General features: G+C 55.2%; 3 protein-coding genes across 6 annotated transcripts in view; 2 read left to right on the plus strand and 1 right to left on the minus strand.

Annotated features, from left to right (window-relative positions):
- The window catches only part of TERF2 (telomeric repeat binding factor 2), a 13,130-nt gene extending 5,061 nt beyond the window's left edge, over positions 1-8,069 (plus strand). The window contains exons 4-9 of one of the 3 annotated variants that reach the window (XM_025209189.1): positions 427-573; positions 1,775-2,340; positions 3,002-3,235; positions 5,077-5,162; positions 5,915-5,967; positions 6,721-8,067. In XM_025209189.1, the coding sequence (XP_025064974.1) occupies positions 427-573; positions 1,775-2,340; positions 3,002-3,235; positions 5,077-5,162; positions 5,915-5,967; positions 6,721-6,879 (1,245 nt within the window). In that variant the 3' untranslated portion in view covers positions 6,880-8,067. Of the gene's footprint in view, positions 1-426; positions 574-1,774; positions 2,341-2,848; positions 3,236-5,076; positions 5,163-5,914; positions 5,968-6,720 lie in introns of all 3 variants that reach the window. The other 2 variants (XM_025209188.1, XM_025209190.1) reach the window with 2 other exon arrangements.
- A 161-nt stretch (positions 8,070-8,230) lies between these two features.
- On the plus strand, positions 8,231-14,082 carry TMED6 (transmembrane p24 trafficking protein 6). 2 transcript variants are annotated; one of them, XM_025209197.1, is made up of 5 exons: positions 8,231-8,933; positions 9,586-9,828; positions 12,178-12,301; positions 12,589-12,740; positions 13,233-14,082. In XM_025209197.1, the coding sequence occupies exons 2-5, from the start codon at positions 9,613-9,615 to the stop codon at positions 13,455-13,457; spliced, it is 717 nt and encodes a 238-aa protein (XP_025064982.1). In that variant the 5' UTR covers positions 8,231-8,933; positions 9,586-9,612; the 3' UTR covers positions 13,458-14,082. The 2 variants fall into 2 exon arrangements, with proteins under 2 accessions (XP_025064982.1, XP_006027889.1); XM_006027827.3 differs by having other exon boundaries at positions 8,231-9,828.
- Positions 14,083-14,206: 124 nt separating this feature from the next.
- On the minus strand, positions 14,207-14,897 carry NIP7 (NIP7, nucleolar pre-rRNA processing protein). Its single transcript, XM_025209198.1, has 2 exons — positions 14,715-14,897; positions 14,207-14,630 (listed from the first exon to the last, which is right to left on the minus strand). Exons 1-2 carry the CDS (start codon positions 14,880-14,882, stop codon positions 14,511-14,513), a joined length of 288 nt encoding a protein of 95 aa, XP_025064983.1. The 5' UTR covers positions 14,883-14,897; the 3' UTR covers positions 14,207-14,510.
- Positions 14,898-15,302: the final 405 nt, after the last annotated feature.

The raw sequence follows: 15,302 nt of genomic DNA on the forward strand, positions 1-15,302 counted from the left end.
AATGGGTCCCTTTTGGATTACACTAACTTGGCGCGTCTAGCATATAGATAACGTGATGGATGTTGGGAATACCTCTTCCCAATGGCCGTGGCTGGCATATCCCATCCTTCTGCCTGAAGGACACTGACAGCCACAGTGTTGTTCCTGGGCTTGCAAGAAGGAGTTGGAGCGGTGCAGCCCAAAATGTTGCATTCTCTTCCCTCCGAGTCTGTGCTTGCCACAGCGTCCCCTGGTACTGGAGATGACGGTAGTCAGAGATGCTGACAGAGGTCTTGGGCTTCTTTGGCTTTTTCCTGATCTAGACCAAAATAAATGAGTTAATTTTGTACTGTGTCTAGTGTGGAAATCTTCACCCCTACCCCCATCTCCTGATCTTTTCACCCATGCCCCCTACACGTGTTCAGACCTTTCTCGCCTCTCACCTAGAAACTGAGGACAGAGCTGCTCAGCATAATCCGTGAGAAGAACGCGTCTCATCCGATCATCCGAAACTTCTCCTACAAGCTTTTCCAGCAGAGCATGCTCCGGTTCTTGGAGACCTACATGGAAGAGTCAGAGCCTATGCTCCTAACGGTATGTGCTTGCGCTGGCCACCCCTTTTCTAGTGTCAGCTGCCAGGGACGAGTGGCACGAAGTGCAGATGGGAGTGGAGTTGCCACTCGTATTGCCATCCCGTGTGTCAGCGTAATGGTCTGACCTGTCCTGCGAAGTGAAACACAGTTATAAAGCTCCCTGTCTTTGGCAGCAAGGGAGCAAACCTGTAGCATTTAAAGGTCAGCTCTTTCCTAAAGAGTCTGTGCTGTGCTAACTCTCAAGGTCCTACTCTCACAACACCCGTAGGATGCATTGCAGAACGTCATACAAGCAGCACAGAAGATGCTTCTCTGACTCGAGTGATGGCTGGCATAATATTTGAACTGTTCCAAGAATGTGACTGATTGGGGACCGGTTTGCAGCTGTCCCTGGACAAAAGTCCATGCATGCGCTGCTAGGGTTTCTAAGTAGATCTCTAGCCTGTTAGGGACTGCATTGCTGCCAAAGCACCACTGGGGGGTGGCAGAGTACCCAGACCATCCTGCCTTCCCTGGGTTGGTGCCAGGAGTTTCCCTGGGAATTTCCTAGAACCCTTTTTTGTGCCAAGACCCGCATGTAAACATCAATGGCCAGTCCTGACCCAGTGCCTCTCACTCCTGACCCACTGCCCCCTACCGCCAGGCCCACATTGTGTAGGTACGGGGGGCTGGAACTCTGCCAACCTGCAAGAGAAAACCCACAGTTTCCCATGTTTTTCTCCTTTATAGGAGAATCTGTTTGTTCGTGACGCTTTCATATATTCTTGCAACCCACTTTTGGTTGCTGCCCTAGAGTAGGGGGGGAGAAGGGGTGCAGAGGGGTGCATTTTGGGCTGTCTGGAGGACTGACCAGACACTAGACAAAGAATGCTCTGTGTCCACATATAACAGTGAACAAGTTCAAGGAAGATCGGCTCAAAATAGTACTTAATTTTCCTGGTGTGCTCTTGAAATGTTCCAGGAAGCTTAAACCGGTCTGAAGTGACATGTACATCTAGATCCTTGGGATCTAAAGAGTATTTAGACTGTTCTCAGTGTTATGTCTGCCAGTGTCAGGATCCTAATTTATGCCCTTTGTGGAACAGCAAGAAACTGTGGGGGGTTATGTATTAAATTGTTCAAAATATAATTCCCTGCTTTTGGAGGAGGGATAAGATCACAGTTCTCTTGGTAACGAGTGCACGCTTTCTTCTTTGTTCAAGGTGGTGAAAAAGACTCTAAATTCAGAACATGTACATGAACCCAAGGACCTCCAAGCCACGTCAGAGCCCCTGGAAGACTGTAGGAATGCAGCATCCACGTCAGAGCCTCTGGAAGCCTCTAGGAATCCAGCATCTGCTTCAGAGCCCCCAGAAGCCTCAAAGGACCCAGCAGAAACACCAGAGTCCCCGGAAGCTTCAAAGGACCCAGCAGAAACACCAGAGTCCCCAGAAGCTTCAAAGGACCCAGAAGAAATGCTAGAGTCCCTGGAAGCCTCAAAGGACCCAGAAGAAATGCTAGAGTCCCCGGAAACCTCAAAGGACCCAGCAGAAAAGGCAAAACCCCCAGAAGCCTCAGAGGACCTGGCAGACACTCCAGAGCTCGCAGTAGCTTCTGAAGATCCGGCAGAAACACTAGAGCCCCTGGAAGCCTCCAAGGTGACCGCAGAAATGCCAGAGCCCTCTGAAGCCTCTGAGGACACAGCAGAAATGCCAGAGCCCCCAGAAGCCTCCAGAGACCCAGGAGCCACATCAGAGCCCCAGGCAGCATCTCCCAGACAATCTGAGAGGTAGGCAGAGAAATTTGGCTGACACGGCAGGTGCAGCTTGACAGCATCTCTGGGTGATAATGCCACCGCTGTCAAGTTTTTTTCACCAAGTGGTTTAACCCTGGGTTAAGAGGAAGCTTTGCCCCAAAGGGCCCCGTGATGCACTGGGCTGTAAGGTTGACGGGAGAGTCAGAGGCTCAGAGAAGGACTTCAGTACCTGTGTTGTTTGGTGGGTGTTGATTTGCTGCATGGCCTGGGAGTTGGTGTTCTGTAGCAGAAGGTGTAAGCTGAGGATGCTTGCATGGTAGGGGCTGATTCTACCAAGTTGCCTTGCCAGTGCTTGGAGGGAGGCTGCTTCCCACTGCAACTGGCAGGACAGTGAACAGCCCAGAAGTTTATTTTGGCGGGTGTTGGGAACACCTTATTCAGAGCAGTGATGGGGAGTGGGCTGCGGAACAGCCTTGATTTCAGACAGGCAGTGGTGGGGTGCAATCCTTGACACACCTGCTTAGTCTTGTTTATTTTATAGGCAGCCCCCTGGGACGGTAACTGTTTTTGGGATTTCTGTTTTGAGAGAAGCTTTCAAGACCTTGTCGGATTCCCAAGATTCTGAAGCCACCTTCAGCAAGCTGGATGAAACAGACTTTTCTTTCCCCAAACAACTGTCTCCTGTATCCCACAGGGCTAAGAGACAAAGGGTAGAGGAAAGCCCAGCTTCTGATACTTCAGAAACCCCCGAATCCCCTCCAAAGAAACAACACTTGTTGAACATATGCACACTGCTCATGCGTGAGGACAGCCAGAAGAGTGCTAGCACTGAGAGTCCAGACTCATCCCAAGAGCCTGTGGTGTCTTCTGCATCCAGACCTCCTGTCGAGAAGCCGCCTGTCCAGCCTAGATCTTCTGAACGTTTTAAGTACGAAGCTTTATCGGATGTTGCGTGTCGCTTGCACGCAGTGCTTTGAGGACTCGCAGCAAATATTGTTACAGTGTACAAACAACACAACCCTTATTACCAGGACTGTCTGGCTCACCCTGGGCTCGACCTGGACTGCAGGGCTCCTCATGGGCCAGATGTGGATCCAGGACTTGCGGGGCATGCATTGGTGGTGGAGGAGGCAGTGGTGGGGCAGATGGCACTGTGTTGCCACAGCTGTCACTCCTCTTCCTGCCGATGAAGGCCATTTCCAACAGGGTCTTGTAGCCCAAATTCAGTGGCAGGCCCTGTGTCTTGCTTGCCACCTCCAAGTTCTCAGTCCCTGCAGGAGCTCTGTCCTGCTAGATACGGCCCATGGGCCATCTGTTTGACCCCCCTGCCTTATACCAGTGCAAACACAAAACAGCAGAGATCCCTGCCTGCTGCAAAATATGGAGACAGATAACATAAACGTGTACAGCAAAAGCTGTGTTAACCGGCATTTTATTAGCTGGAAAACTCTATTAACCAGCAACCGAGGGACACGGCAAAAGTGCAACTGGAAGTACCACTTCCAGGGACTTCTGGTTTCACTGCCGTGAGCCGAGTTTTTCTTTGTTGCTTCTTCGGCCCACAGCCCAAGGCAAACAGCCTGTGCGGGGCTCCCCTCCCTGTTCCCTGGCACACTGACACTGGGGAGTGCACCAGATGGTGCACATTTGATTAACTGGAATCCCCCATTCTTGGGGGATGCCGGATAACACAGTTTTTACTGTAGCTTACATTTTGGGTTAGCAGTAGCAGAGGTGAGAGAATTCTGTATCCACATCCCAGTAACAACTTTAGCTGTTGCCCTGAATTAGGGTGAGGGATCAGTCCCTGCCACACACTGGGAACTGCAGTGCAGTGGGCTGGAGCTCCCTCCCAGCCACTGGTGCAGCTTTGAAGCCAGGCACATACCCTGGAACCTCCTGGTTCTGGGGCTCACCCCTGGATGCTCTGTTTGCTCTGTAACCCTTTACATGGCAGCAGTGGGCACTGGCTGTTAGGATGTCTTTCCCAGGGTTTCCTTTGCCCCGCTGCTGCTTTGTGAGTTTCCCTGTACGAGAGGTTGTGTCATTGACAGGAGCCAACAAGCAGGAGCGCAGGGAGCACATGTTTCCCCTCTGATCGCAAGGAGATTCCTTTGAGGTTTCCCATGCTGCAATATGTGAAGCTTGTGAAGTGTTTTAAATAAAACTGGTTGCAGCTGGAGAGCTTGGCACAGGGCATCTGCTTACATGGGCTAGAACCAGGAGCTTGAGTCAGTGAGGGGTCTCTGAGTGATCTGAACCAGGTGTGATCCTTTCAGAGCAGCCTGGTGAAGGGTGTAATCCTGGCTGAGCACTTCTGCTTCAGGCTACATGCAGCATCCTCTGGGCAGTCGCTGTCTGCAGTGCCTGCTCATTCTGGCACAGTTAGCATGCCGTTGTGGTGTGAGTGCTTGATGCAGTGTCTGTTGTAGTTCCAGAAGATGATGTGCTGCAGGTCTTCTGGCAGCGCTGAGTAGCTTTGCATTCCCACCCCACATGGCACCCTTCGCTTGCAATTGGGCTTCTCAAGACGAGGTGCCAGAACAAGGGGAATAAGTGTAGTGAAGCAGTGCGAGCGTTTAGAGCTGTAGTCCTTATGCCAGCCCCTGGGCCTGCGTCACTGGGGTGAATTCTTGTCATCAGTGGTCTCTTAGTAAGGAGGGTGTAGCTCTTCAGACCTTTATGTGCTAGCTGTGTGGATTAACTCTGTCTTGGGGCCTCGCTAGCCCACTGGCTCACTACTTCAGCTGGGTGTTTGTATGTTCTCAGGTCACTCAGAGCAACACGAAGAGTCTTAAACAGGTCAGAAGAAAGGGACACCTGGAGTGACGAAGATGAGCTCTTCCTGGATGCAGGTAAGGTTACACCTCTGCTGTGTATGTGCTGGCCCCTGCCATGCTGCATGCTCCCAGCTTTCTGCTGCCTTCTGGGGCTGACAGCAGCTGGAAGCCCAGAAATCCTGTGAGCATGAGGGAGTGGGATTATGGCTGCTGCTGAAGGACTGCTGAAGCAGCGGCAGGTGGTCAGGTGCCTTGATGTTTGTCCTCTGTACCTGAGCCTGAGCTGCAGGCCAAGAACCTTCATTATAATTTCAGACCTGAGGCCAAGCTAATATGCTGTCCTGTTTCTGATACCAAGACCAGTGGCAGCTCCTCGCAGCTAACCGTTGAAAGGCAGGGAAGGTTAGATTGTACATTTTTGCCTCAGCAGGCGCAATTACTTGCAACTAAACACTGGACCCAGGTGCATTTTGACCTCCAGGCACCTCACTTAACTTCATTTACAAATGGAAGTGCCTGTACTGCACAGGTACCAACAGCAGGACACCCACATTAGCCTGGACCCTGCATAGGCATCGACTGATTTCCCCTGATGTTCTGTGTGAGGTGTAGACATATCGGAGATGACTCAGTACAGCTGAACACATATATTGACAGCCTGAAATAAATGAATTCCTTGCTGTCTTAATTGCTAGGTTTCCTTAGTTATGCTTTGTGTGAGGGAGCCAGGCCATAGATGAGGGTAGCCATGCGTCCTTTTATTGAACTATGGGAATTAAGCACATCAGGGCCATTGAAATGCGGCTGTCCTTGGATTTGTCTTTCAGCATCACCTGGGAAGGACAGTTGGAAATCTTCGATCTCCGGAAGCAAGAAGCAGGTAATCCAGGGCTTCCCGATCCCACCAGCAAGTTCCCAACACTGCAGATCAGTGCAGGAGTGCTAAGGCAGCAAGCAACAAGTAGCATGGGAGGTGGTCCCTTGTGCTGGCCAGAGATCTCTTCGTTTGCAGCTGCAGTTAGTTCCCTAAAACTGACGCGCTGTGGGTGGAGAACTCCCAAACACTGCGCCAGCACACAGCATGTCCTGAGGGACTTTCTTTATGCAACCCGTGAGCACGCCTCGAGTGAGCTAGGTGGGTCAGGGCTCTGGATTCACAGGGCCTGGCTTAAGCGTCTCCTCCTAGAAACCAGGAAAGTATTGGATACCATATATACCTGGTACCAGATGTGCTCTGCAGGCAGTAGAGGTGAGGGGGAGGAGAATCGGACACTGCTGTCATATAGCACAGTGCTTACCTAACCATGCAGCTAGCAACTGAAATGCACTTCCAGCAGGCGCCAAGCTGGGCTACTGCTAGTACCTGCTCCTTTTTGTGTCATGACACTTGTGGTGTGTGGTCTGTCCAGTTTTCCAGGCACTGAGCAGTGATCAATGGATCCCGTATCAGGGGCTGTTAGTGAGCTATTGGTTCCTTGCAACCACATGACAAGAACTTTGTGATCACGCACTAGGTGCTCATGTGTGGGGTTGCATTTAAAGAAGGGAAATGCATCATCTCAGGGCTATACTGATACTGGTGGGACCCGTGTCTGCATGTCTGTGAAAAGCTCTCTTTCTTTTTTCCCCTCAGAGGTGGACAGTGGAGGAAAGCGAGTGGATCAAACAAGGAGTGAATAAGTACGGCGAAGGGAGATGGAAAGTCATTTGTAAAAAATACCCCTTTCGCAACCGCACAGCTGTGATGATCAAGGATCGCTGGCGAACCATGAAAAAACTGGGACTTGACTGAGAATGAGACACGGAGAGCCAGCAGGCACTCGCTTCTTCTCCAAGAGACCAAAGCAACAGCTGCTGCAGCAGAAAGGGTCCTAGTCCCCTTCCCCAGCGCATGTTGAGAACAGTGCAGAGCTCTTGTGGGCACACAGGAGGGTCATGCACTGCCGTGGGACAAAGCTAAAACTAACTGGGATTTCAGGAACGTTCTTTCTAGTTCTTGCATTTAGCTGAAGTTGAAAGCTCTAGATCTGCATCAGGCGCCGTGCAGCCTGGTGTGTACGGAAGCAGCCTTGGAAGTGACAAGGCTGACATTTTATATGTGTTTGCAAATAGCCAGGGCTCCGGCTTCCTTTCCCATCTGATAACTGCCGCTTTTGCCCTGTGCGAATTAGAACTTGAACCTGAGCAAGGTTCAAGGGGGCTATCAGGGGGGCAGCTTTCTCAGATCAGGTTTTGGTCCAACTGAAAAGCTGATCCCCTTGCAGCTATTTTTATATATTTTAAGTGTCTTGCATCAGCTGAGAATCACTTGTCCGATCTGTGTGTTTCTCCAGCTGTCCCAGAGGGAGCCAAGCTAGGGAGTGGGAACAGCCGGTGTCAGTGAAGGAGGTCTGTGTCTTGGCGAGGTGATCAGCACAGTTGTTCCACTTGTGTAAATAGGTTTTTGTGGGGGGTGGGGGAGGGTTGTGGAGGCTTTATAAAGTAGATGTTTTGTCTTAGTATTAAACGTTAGTAGTTTCCAAGGCAGAACTTCATTTTTTTTTCCTCTCATTTGAGCTCTTTGAGCTCTCTCTTCCCTTGCACGATTCACTGCTTCCCATCTGTTTGCCTCAGTAGCTCTCTGGCCCTGAAAGGCACCGTGTGGTCTAGTCTGGTCCCGTGTGTATGAGGCATCGCTGTAGCAATACTTAGCTGTACCTCTCCCAGCCTTTGCGCAAGGTGAAGGTCCTGCCTCAGTGGTAGAATAGCTTGGGGCATGTCCCTGGGGTCAGCAGCCTGGCACCAGCTGTGTGTAGCACCCTTTGCAGCCAAAGTGCCAGCCCATGCTGGCTTTCTGAGCCAGCCAGAAGTGCAGGCACGGCCTCAGCCATGGTCTGAGCTCTGAGAAGGCTGCAGCCTGCTCCGAGCAGGGGTGAAGAGGGTCTGAGAGAGGCCAACCCTCTTCTAGCAGGTAGCGGCAGCATGGAAGGGCTGCTGAGGAAAGAGCAGGCTGTAACCATTGGAAACAGCAGTTTGTGGGCAAAGATCCCTCGTTACCAGCTGGGGCTCGCTCTCCATCAGCTCTTGGCCTGTGCAGCGTGAAGCCTTGCCAACACCTGTGTTGCCACAAGCAAAGAGCTGTGTGCTGTCCAGCCAGGCTCCATGCTCTGCTGGCTCTGAGCCCTTTCCACTTAGGGGTAGACAGAGTGCTTGGTTCCTTTGCTGCCTGAAGCAGGTTGGTGCAGCTGTAGCCTCCAGAGACCCAGCGGGGGAAGCACTTGAGGGGCACTAACCAAGGGAGCTGAAGTGGGGGGTTCAGCCAGGGACCAGCTGGGGAGAGCAGGGCTCAGGGCTGATCAGAGGAGGTGACAGTGCCTGGTCTGATCACTGCCAGACTCCACTGTCACCAGAGTCTGATCAGAGGAGGGTACCGCAGGAGCATCCCTTGCTGCCTCGTTGAGAGGGTCAGGCAGGCACCCTTTTTTTTACTGTGCTGTTCCAGGCCTCATCCCAGGCCTGTTTCAGGGACAGGGTGAGTGTCAGAAGCACCTGCTGTGTCACTGCGCCCTTTCTCCTACCCGTAGGACTGCGTTTAATTCTTTACACCGCCTCTTTGATCCAACTGAGGGAGCAGGGGCACTGGGGGCTTCTCCCATTACAGCTCGTGCTTGGCAGAATCCCTGCTGGAACGCGCGCTGTGCTGCCCCGCTGGGAGGAGTCCCCGATGATCTGCCCAGTGCTATCTAGATGCGAGTAGCACTTTCCTCTGTTGTTAGGGACACGTCCCCTGTACTGGTGCAGCGTTAGCAGTGGGTCAGCACTTGTCCCCCATTGGTGGCTCTATGTGGGCTGAATGCTGTGTGCACGGTTAGTAGGTGCCAGGGTGGGAAAGCATCTCATTTTTGCCCTGTATTGCCCCAGGACATCAGGAATAGCTTCCAACCCCCGGCTGATGGCAGGCCCTGGCTCTATGAAGAGGGCGATTCTTCCTCTTGCAGAATCAGGGCCTTACCTCTTCTGCAGTCCACGGCGAGTCAGCCCATACTGCTGCACAAGCTGTACCTTGCAGTGCTGGATGTGCGCGCAGCAGGGCTGAGCTCCCAGCACTTCTCTGTGGTCAGTGTCTGTGTCTCTCTGGCTAAGTAAAGTTCCTAGGAGAGCTCTGAGGTGCCTGGTGCTGTACAAGGTCTTCAGACTGGTGATGTGTGGAGAGTTGTGACAAGGAGACCAGCCCTCTGGTCCCCCAGAAAGTACCATGTGCCCAGAGATGCTTCTTCCCAGCTCCTGTGGGGGTGTCACAGAACGCTGTGAGGGGAACGCGCTGCCCAGCTGCGCCAGCCAGCCCTGTGCTTCCTCTGAGCTCACCTGGAGGAGCTGCCCTGTCCCAGGTGCTCTGGCATTTGGATACGGGCAGCCGTGCTGACAGCTTGAGAGGCTGTCTGGAGAAATCAGGGGAGGAGTGAGTGAGGTTAATGATTATCCCTGGCGGTCCTGGGCTCTGATGCCTGCTCTGCCCCAGCCAGAGGACCTGGGCTCAGGTGGCACCATGCTCCCGCTGGCACCTGTCGTGCTGACCATGGCACTGCTCAGTCTGCTGGGCCCTGCCGGGAGCCGCAAGACGGAGCCCCTGAGCGAGACGAGTGACCAGCCTCTCTTCCGCGGGGCCGATCGCTACGACTTTGCCGTTGTCATCCCCGGAGGGGGCACCGAGTGCTTCTGGCAGTTCGCACATCAGAGCGGCCACTTCTACTTCAGCTACGAGGTGAGCACTGGGTACCTGGTGCTGGGGGTTTTGGCGGATGGGAGAGGCTGCCAGGGGCAGCTCGTCTTGTCTCCTGAGTGCGAGCGGGAATGGCTATTCCGGGTTCAAGGGGCTGGCACGGTGCCTGCCAGCTGCTCCAGGGAGAGGTGGGGGGACTGGCTCAGGGAAAGCACCTTTCCCTAGCCCTAACTGACCTGCATGGCTGGCCTAACCTGAGAATCGGGGTGACTGGGGAGGAAACCACCCCCTGCCAGCCTAGCGCCGGGTGCTCATCCAGCCCTTCTTGAATCCTACTAAGCTCTGTCTCACCAGGTTCGGGGCAGAGCAGTTGTGTACCGTGCAAATCAGTGCAGGGGGCTTTTGTGGTCTAATACATGTTTGCTTTGTACCTAGAAGCCCCCAGGTCCAAACCCAGCAGAAGTCCCTTCACCTTCGCAGCTGTCAGAGCAGCCCGAGTTCCTTGGCTTCTAATCCGCCTCCTAACAAGCTAATTGCAGGCCAGGCTCAATGATTTAATCAATCGCATTCGTCTTAAAAAATGTTTTTTTAAAAAATCAGCATTGCTTCCTTTCGGTTAGAAGTTTCCAGCCTCTCAAGTTCAGTGTTTGAGAGAGGCTGAATAAGAGCCACCCAGTTTGCTGTTCTCCAAGCTCCTTACTGTTTTGTAGGCAAGGTTCTTTGAGTAGATGCGAGTAGTTGGAAAAATACTATTTTGTATGCTTGGTTTCACCCCTCTCAAGTAAAGGGCTGTTTCCTTTTCTCTTCCTGGGCCAGTCCTCGCAGAACTGCCATCACCTCCCTGATCCCCTTCTGCTGCACAGGAGACAGGGACCAGGACTGAGCAGAGCACATAGCAAGGGAATGGCAGCATGATGGGCTCCGACCCCAGTCCATCCCATCTGGCATCCTGGCAAACCAGCTGCTTCCAGGGATGAGGCTTAAATGTCTCTTCCAAGACGTGCGGGCATGAGCCGTTCTAGCTGGGGATTCTCGTCACCCCCAAAACCAGCCAGGCCCTTTTCCACCCTGCTGCCGTTTCTGGCTTTGATGTCCGGTGGCCGTGCTGTGTGGGAGGCGTTGCCTTTCATTACTGGTTGATTTGCTGCCTCTTCGATTCATGGTGCGTTTGAGATGTTCTGTACGAGCTGCCTCGTCCCCCAGACCTCTCAAGCTGGGGGCACCCATCCCCTCCTAATTCCCACCTCCATGTTGCCGCCGTTATCCGCCAACGGGAAGGAGCGCGAGCATCTCAACTGCCCCTCAGCTTGCCCCCCGTCAGCTCTTGTTCGCCTCCTTCCAGAAATGCCTACAGGTGAGGTCGCCCCCTCGCTCACAGCTTGCCCAAGGGCGCAGCGTGGCCCTTCACAGCCCGTGCTAGGGGGTCGGTCAGCGCTACCCTAACGGGCATAGGACTGAGACGCTCAGGCTAAGGGCCTGGCTCCAAAGCCCCTGTAGAAGTCAGGGAAGCTGCAGGTGCTCAGCATCTCAATCAGGGGCCAAGTGCCACGTGTAGCCTGGGCATGGAGCGATGGCAGCGCAGGGGTAAGTCCTGGCTGTCCGCGGTGCTGAGGTACCGTCACTGCAGGAGTCTCCACCTGGCACGGTCAGCTGGAAGCCAGGAGGCCCTCTGACCCCTGCAGCAGGATCCTGGAGGTCGCCTGCTCCCGTTCCAGGTGCGAGGCTGAACCCTTCGCCCCTTATCATGGTCCCAGCTCCTGCTTCTCCAAGGTTGGGGGCATTTGTGCCTGGCACTTAAGGGACGCTGGAGGCCTATAAATAGTTATCAACTGCCCCTTTATCTGCAGCGGCACAGGGCGCTGCGGAGAGCCGTGTGGAGTGCAGCAGCTGGCAGGGAGGGGTTCAGCCAGCAGAGCTCACTCGCAGTTCATGGGGGCAGGGTCTCTGCTTCCCTCCCGTCCCTGGTGTGTGTCCCAGGATGGCTGTCCCTGCACCTGGAAAAGGTGCCATTTGCAGAGACAGGAGCGAATTGCACGCCTGTTTGGAGAGAACATGCCTTGGCCAGGCTTCCACGCACATGCTGGATGGGCTGTCCTGGCAGGGCCCCACAGCATGCAGGTGGTAGCAGTGCCAGGGCCTTCCCTGCCCTGTGGTCTCACCTCTGCCCAGCCTGCCCAACAGGCTTAGGGACCATCTGCTCCGGCCCCGTCGAGGGCACCCAGTGGGTACAAAGGGGCAGCAGGTACCGCTGAGCAGAGCAAACCCACCTCCACGCAGATGGCCTGGCAGCACTGTTAGCTGGGAGGTCCCAGGGCAGCTTCTGTGGGGCAGATCCTCTGCAGCGTGCAGAGCAGCACCTGATGTTCCCTGCTCTCCCTGCCTCGGTTTCAGGTGCAGCGGGCGTCGGGAATGGCTGACAGACACATCCTGGTCACAGCGAGCGACCCCAATGGCTTCCGCGTAGGCACTGCCCAGGACCCGCGAGGACAGATCAACTTCTCGACCAAGGAGACAGGTATTGTCCTCCCTCCCTGGACCGCCCGAGTTCCAGCAGGGCCTGCTGTTCCCTGAAAGCTCAACCGTCACAGCCACGGGGCCAGGGACTCTGCTCTGCACCAGGCACGTCCAGTGCTGAACTCGGGACTAGAGTGTCCGGCGGGCTGTCCCGGGGTTTCTGAGCGCTCAGACCGTGTCTCACTCCTCCAGAGGTGGGAAGTATCTGAGTGGAGGATTTGGGTAACTTCTGAGCAGTGCAGCACCTGCTAACGGTCCTCTGAAGCTTGACTCCCCTTTTATCCACAGGCTTTTACCAGCTTTGCCTGAGCAATCGCCACAACCGCTTTGGGTTTGTGCAGGTTTATCTCGACTTCGGGGTGTTATACGAAGGTTTCGACACCGAGAACCAGCCCGAAATGGAGAGGAAGGAGCTCAATGACACACTGGAGGCAATTGAGGTAATGGAAGTGTCGTTTGCGATCAGTTTGAAATCCGTAACCCAGTCCAGACAGACACAGGAACAGGCCCCTGGTCTAACAGGCAGCTGGGAAAGCTTAGGAACTACTTACTGCACCTGGGAACCAATGCCAAAGTGGGAGAGGTGGGCATGGGTGTAGGCAGCTGGCTCCAGTAGGCCAGGACTGGGGAGGAGGTGAATAAGGCGAAAGCAGGCTCTGGAGGAGAGGTCTCCTCCTCAGTGCAGCGCAGGCCCACGCAGCCCCAGGGCCAGCGGGTCAGTTCCTGCAGCCCCAGGAGCGTCCCTCACTTATTTTCAAAAGCACAGCATGCGCCACACAGGGTCAGACCAAGGGGCTGAGTGCAGCATCCTGCTGCCCGTGTTAGGACAGCCAGATCCCACATGCCGGGGGCTCAAGCCAGCAAGGTTCAGGGCCCCCCTGCAGGGGGGAAAAGGCGCTCTCACCTGCTCAGGGCCCTGGCTCTTGCTGCAGATGAGCACCCACAAGCTGCAGGGCTACATCTTCCACATGTGGCGCTTCTACAACATGGCGCGGATGAGAAAGGGGGCCGACTACTTCCTGCTCGAGGCCAACTCCTACTACGTGACACGGTGGTCAGCCGCGCAGAGCTGCGTCATCCTCCTCTCGGGTGTGCTGCAGCTCTATTTCCTGAAGCGGCTCTTCAACGCGCCGTCCACCAGCAAGCCACGGTGCTGAGCTCTCTGCAGGTGCCCACCACAGGCCAGTGCAGCCAGGAGACCGTGGGGAGCAGGGGCAGCTCTGCTGCCTCCCTTGGCCAGACTCTTCCCCACCCCCAGGACTGGGATGGAGAGGGGGATCTGCTCTGGCAGGGTGGTGCAGTGAGGCCAGGTGACTGGCAGACTGGAAATCCTCCTTGTCACCTCTCCAGTGAAGCTGCCTTCTGTCCTTCTCCTCCTTGAGGACCAGCTGGAGGAGAGGGAGAGGATGGTGTACAAACGCCCTGTGCCGGGGGTGGCTACTTGACCCTGTTCTACCACCGCAGTCCCTGAAGGGGATGGCCTTGCATTACAAACCCAATAAATAGCACTAGCCAAGCCTCTGTTGTCTGAAACTACTGCCAGGCAGAAACCAGGGCCTAGCCCTTTGCTACAGGTGCAGTGCTCTGCCCATGTCCGCTGCGATGGGGAGCCCTTGGGTGTGCTCATGGCAGCCTCAGCTTATCTCCTTCAGCATCAAGTACAACACCTGGCTGGGAAAGGATGGTGCTTCCCCTGGGGACGGACGGGGTATGTTCGCAGGTGGACAGCAGGTGTCATCTCAGAGTCGGTTTGATGGGCTCGGCACACGAAGAAGCACCTTTCTCTGGTTTGCCCCGTGGCATTTACCGCAGCAGCAGGGCTACAGCCGGCACGAGTATAACCTGTTCCCATGAGCTCAGAGCCATGCGGGGCTGTGGCAGAGGGACTGAGCCTTTTCACCACTGCTGTGGCCCAAGCCAGGGGGAAATTTTATTAGAGAGAAAACCCCATTTTGTATTAGCCCAGCCCCAGGGTGCTGGGCCTGCAATCTCCCTCTGGCCAGGTCACCCACAGAGCTCGCACCAGTCACTACCACTGGGACACGGCTGTCTGGGACAGCAAGAGCCTGTCGCAGTTACTTGTGGAGCTCCATGCTGGAGCCCTCCCAGGTGCCTGGAGGGGCTCGCAGGGCTTCGTCCTGATCGCACAACAAAGTCCGTTCGTCCCAAATGCGGCCAAGTCTTTGGAGCCTTTGTGCTCCCAACTCCACCTAAGTCAGCGTCTCCTCGTGCCGCACGTACTCCCCGACATCCGCCTGATGAAACACCACGATCGCCATGGGGTCCACTTTCCGGCAGTCCTGGGTGGACTTTGCTGTCACTCCGAAACCCTGCGGAACCAACAACAGCCGCCGTCAGACACCGCTTCGAGGGCCCTGGCCAGCAGCCGTAGCCCCCGGCCCAGCGTCGCTCACCAGAGGGACGTCTGCCATGGAGTACACCACCACGCCCTGGTACTGAGCCGTGTTCTCGGTGATGCGGCCCAGGCCAGATTTCAGCACGTGGTTCCCGTAGAGGAAGGATTGCTCCGTGCCCGGCTTCACCCACACTTTATACTGCGAGAGAAGCAAAGGAGAAACCATCAGCACATCCACGGGAGCTGCTGTTGTGTCCTTCGTGAGGACAAAACGTTTCGCAAGTCAGACTCCGCAGGGCTGGAGGAAACGGGCAACGCTTTCCCCTCTGCCCCCTGGACAACGGGAAAAGCAACGGCGGTTTCGGCTGTCAGCGAGCAGGCAGCAGGACTCGGGCCGGGTCCCTGGGACGCCCAGGTCATAAGGGAAAGCCTGTAAGTCATTTCCCCCTGTCGTGGTGCAGGCTGCCAGGCTGGAGACTGGTGTCCGGAGAACGGTGCAGCCACGATGTGCTGGACGGGGGTCAAGCGGGGCCTCCAGAAGGCAGACGCCTCCGACCAGAGCGATCGGGAAGAACGTAGCTGGGGAGGACGGAGCTGCCGCCCATCCGCGACGCCGCCCCGCACGAACACGTTAACCTCGCCGCCC

The sequence above is a fragment of the Alligator sinensis genome, unplaced genomic scaffold (genome assembly GCF_000455745.1).
Source record: "Alligator sinensis unplaced genomic scaffold, ASM45574v1 scaffold255_1, whole genome shotgun sequence".
Lineage (NCBI taxonomy): Eukaryota > Metazoa > Chordata > Crocodylia > Alligatoridae > Alligator > Alligator sinensis.

What these genes read in the sequence shown, in the direction of transcription:
- TMED6 (XM_006027827.3), top strand. Translation starts at nt 9,568, where the DNA reads ATGCCTGCTCTGCCCCAGCCAGAGGACCTGGGCTCAGGTGGCACCATG. An exon ending in ACTTCTACTTCAGCTACGAG is followed by an intron (nt 9,829 to 12,177) that starts GTGAGCACTGGG and finishes CCTCGGTTTCAG; the next exon opens with GTGCAGCGGGCGTCGGGAAT. An exon ending in CTTCTCGACCAAGGAGACAG is followed by an intron (nt 12,302 to 12,588) that starts GTATTGTCCTCC and finishes TTTTATCCACAG; the next exon opens with GCTTTTACCAGCTTTGCCTG.
- NIP7 (XM_025209198.1), bottom strand. Translation starts at nt 14,882, where the DNA reads ATGGTTTCTCCTTTGCTTCTCTCGCAGTATAAAGTGTGGGTGAAGCCG. An exon ending in CCATGGCAGACGTCCCTCTG is followed by an intron (nt 14,631 to 14,714) that starts GTGAGCGACGCT and finishes TTGGTTCCGCAG; the next exon opens with GGTTTCGGAGTGACAGCAAA.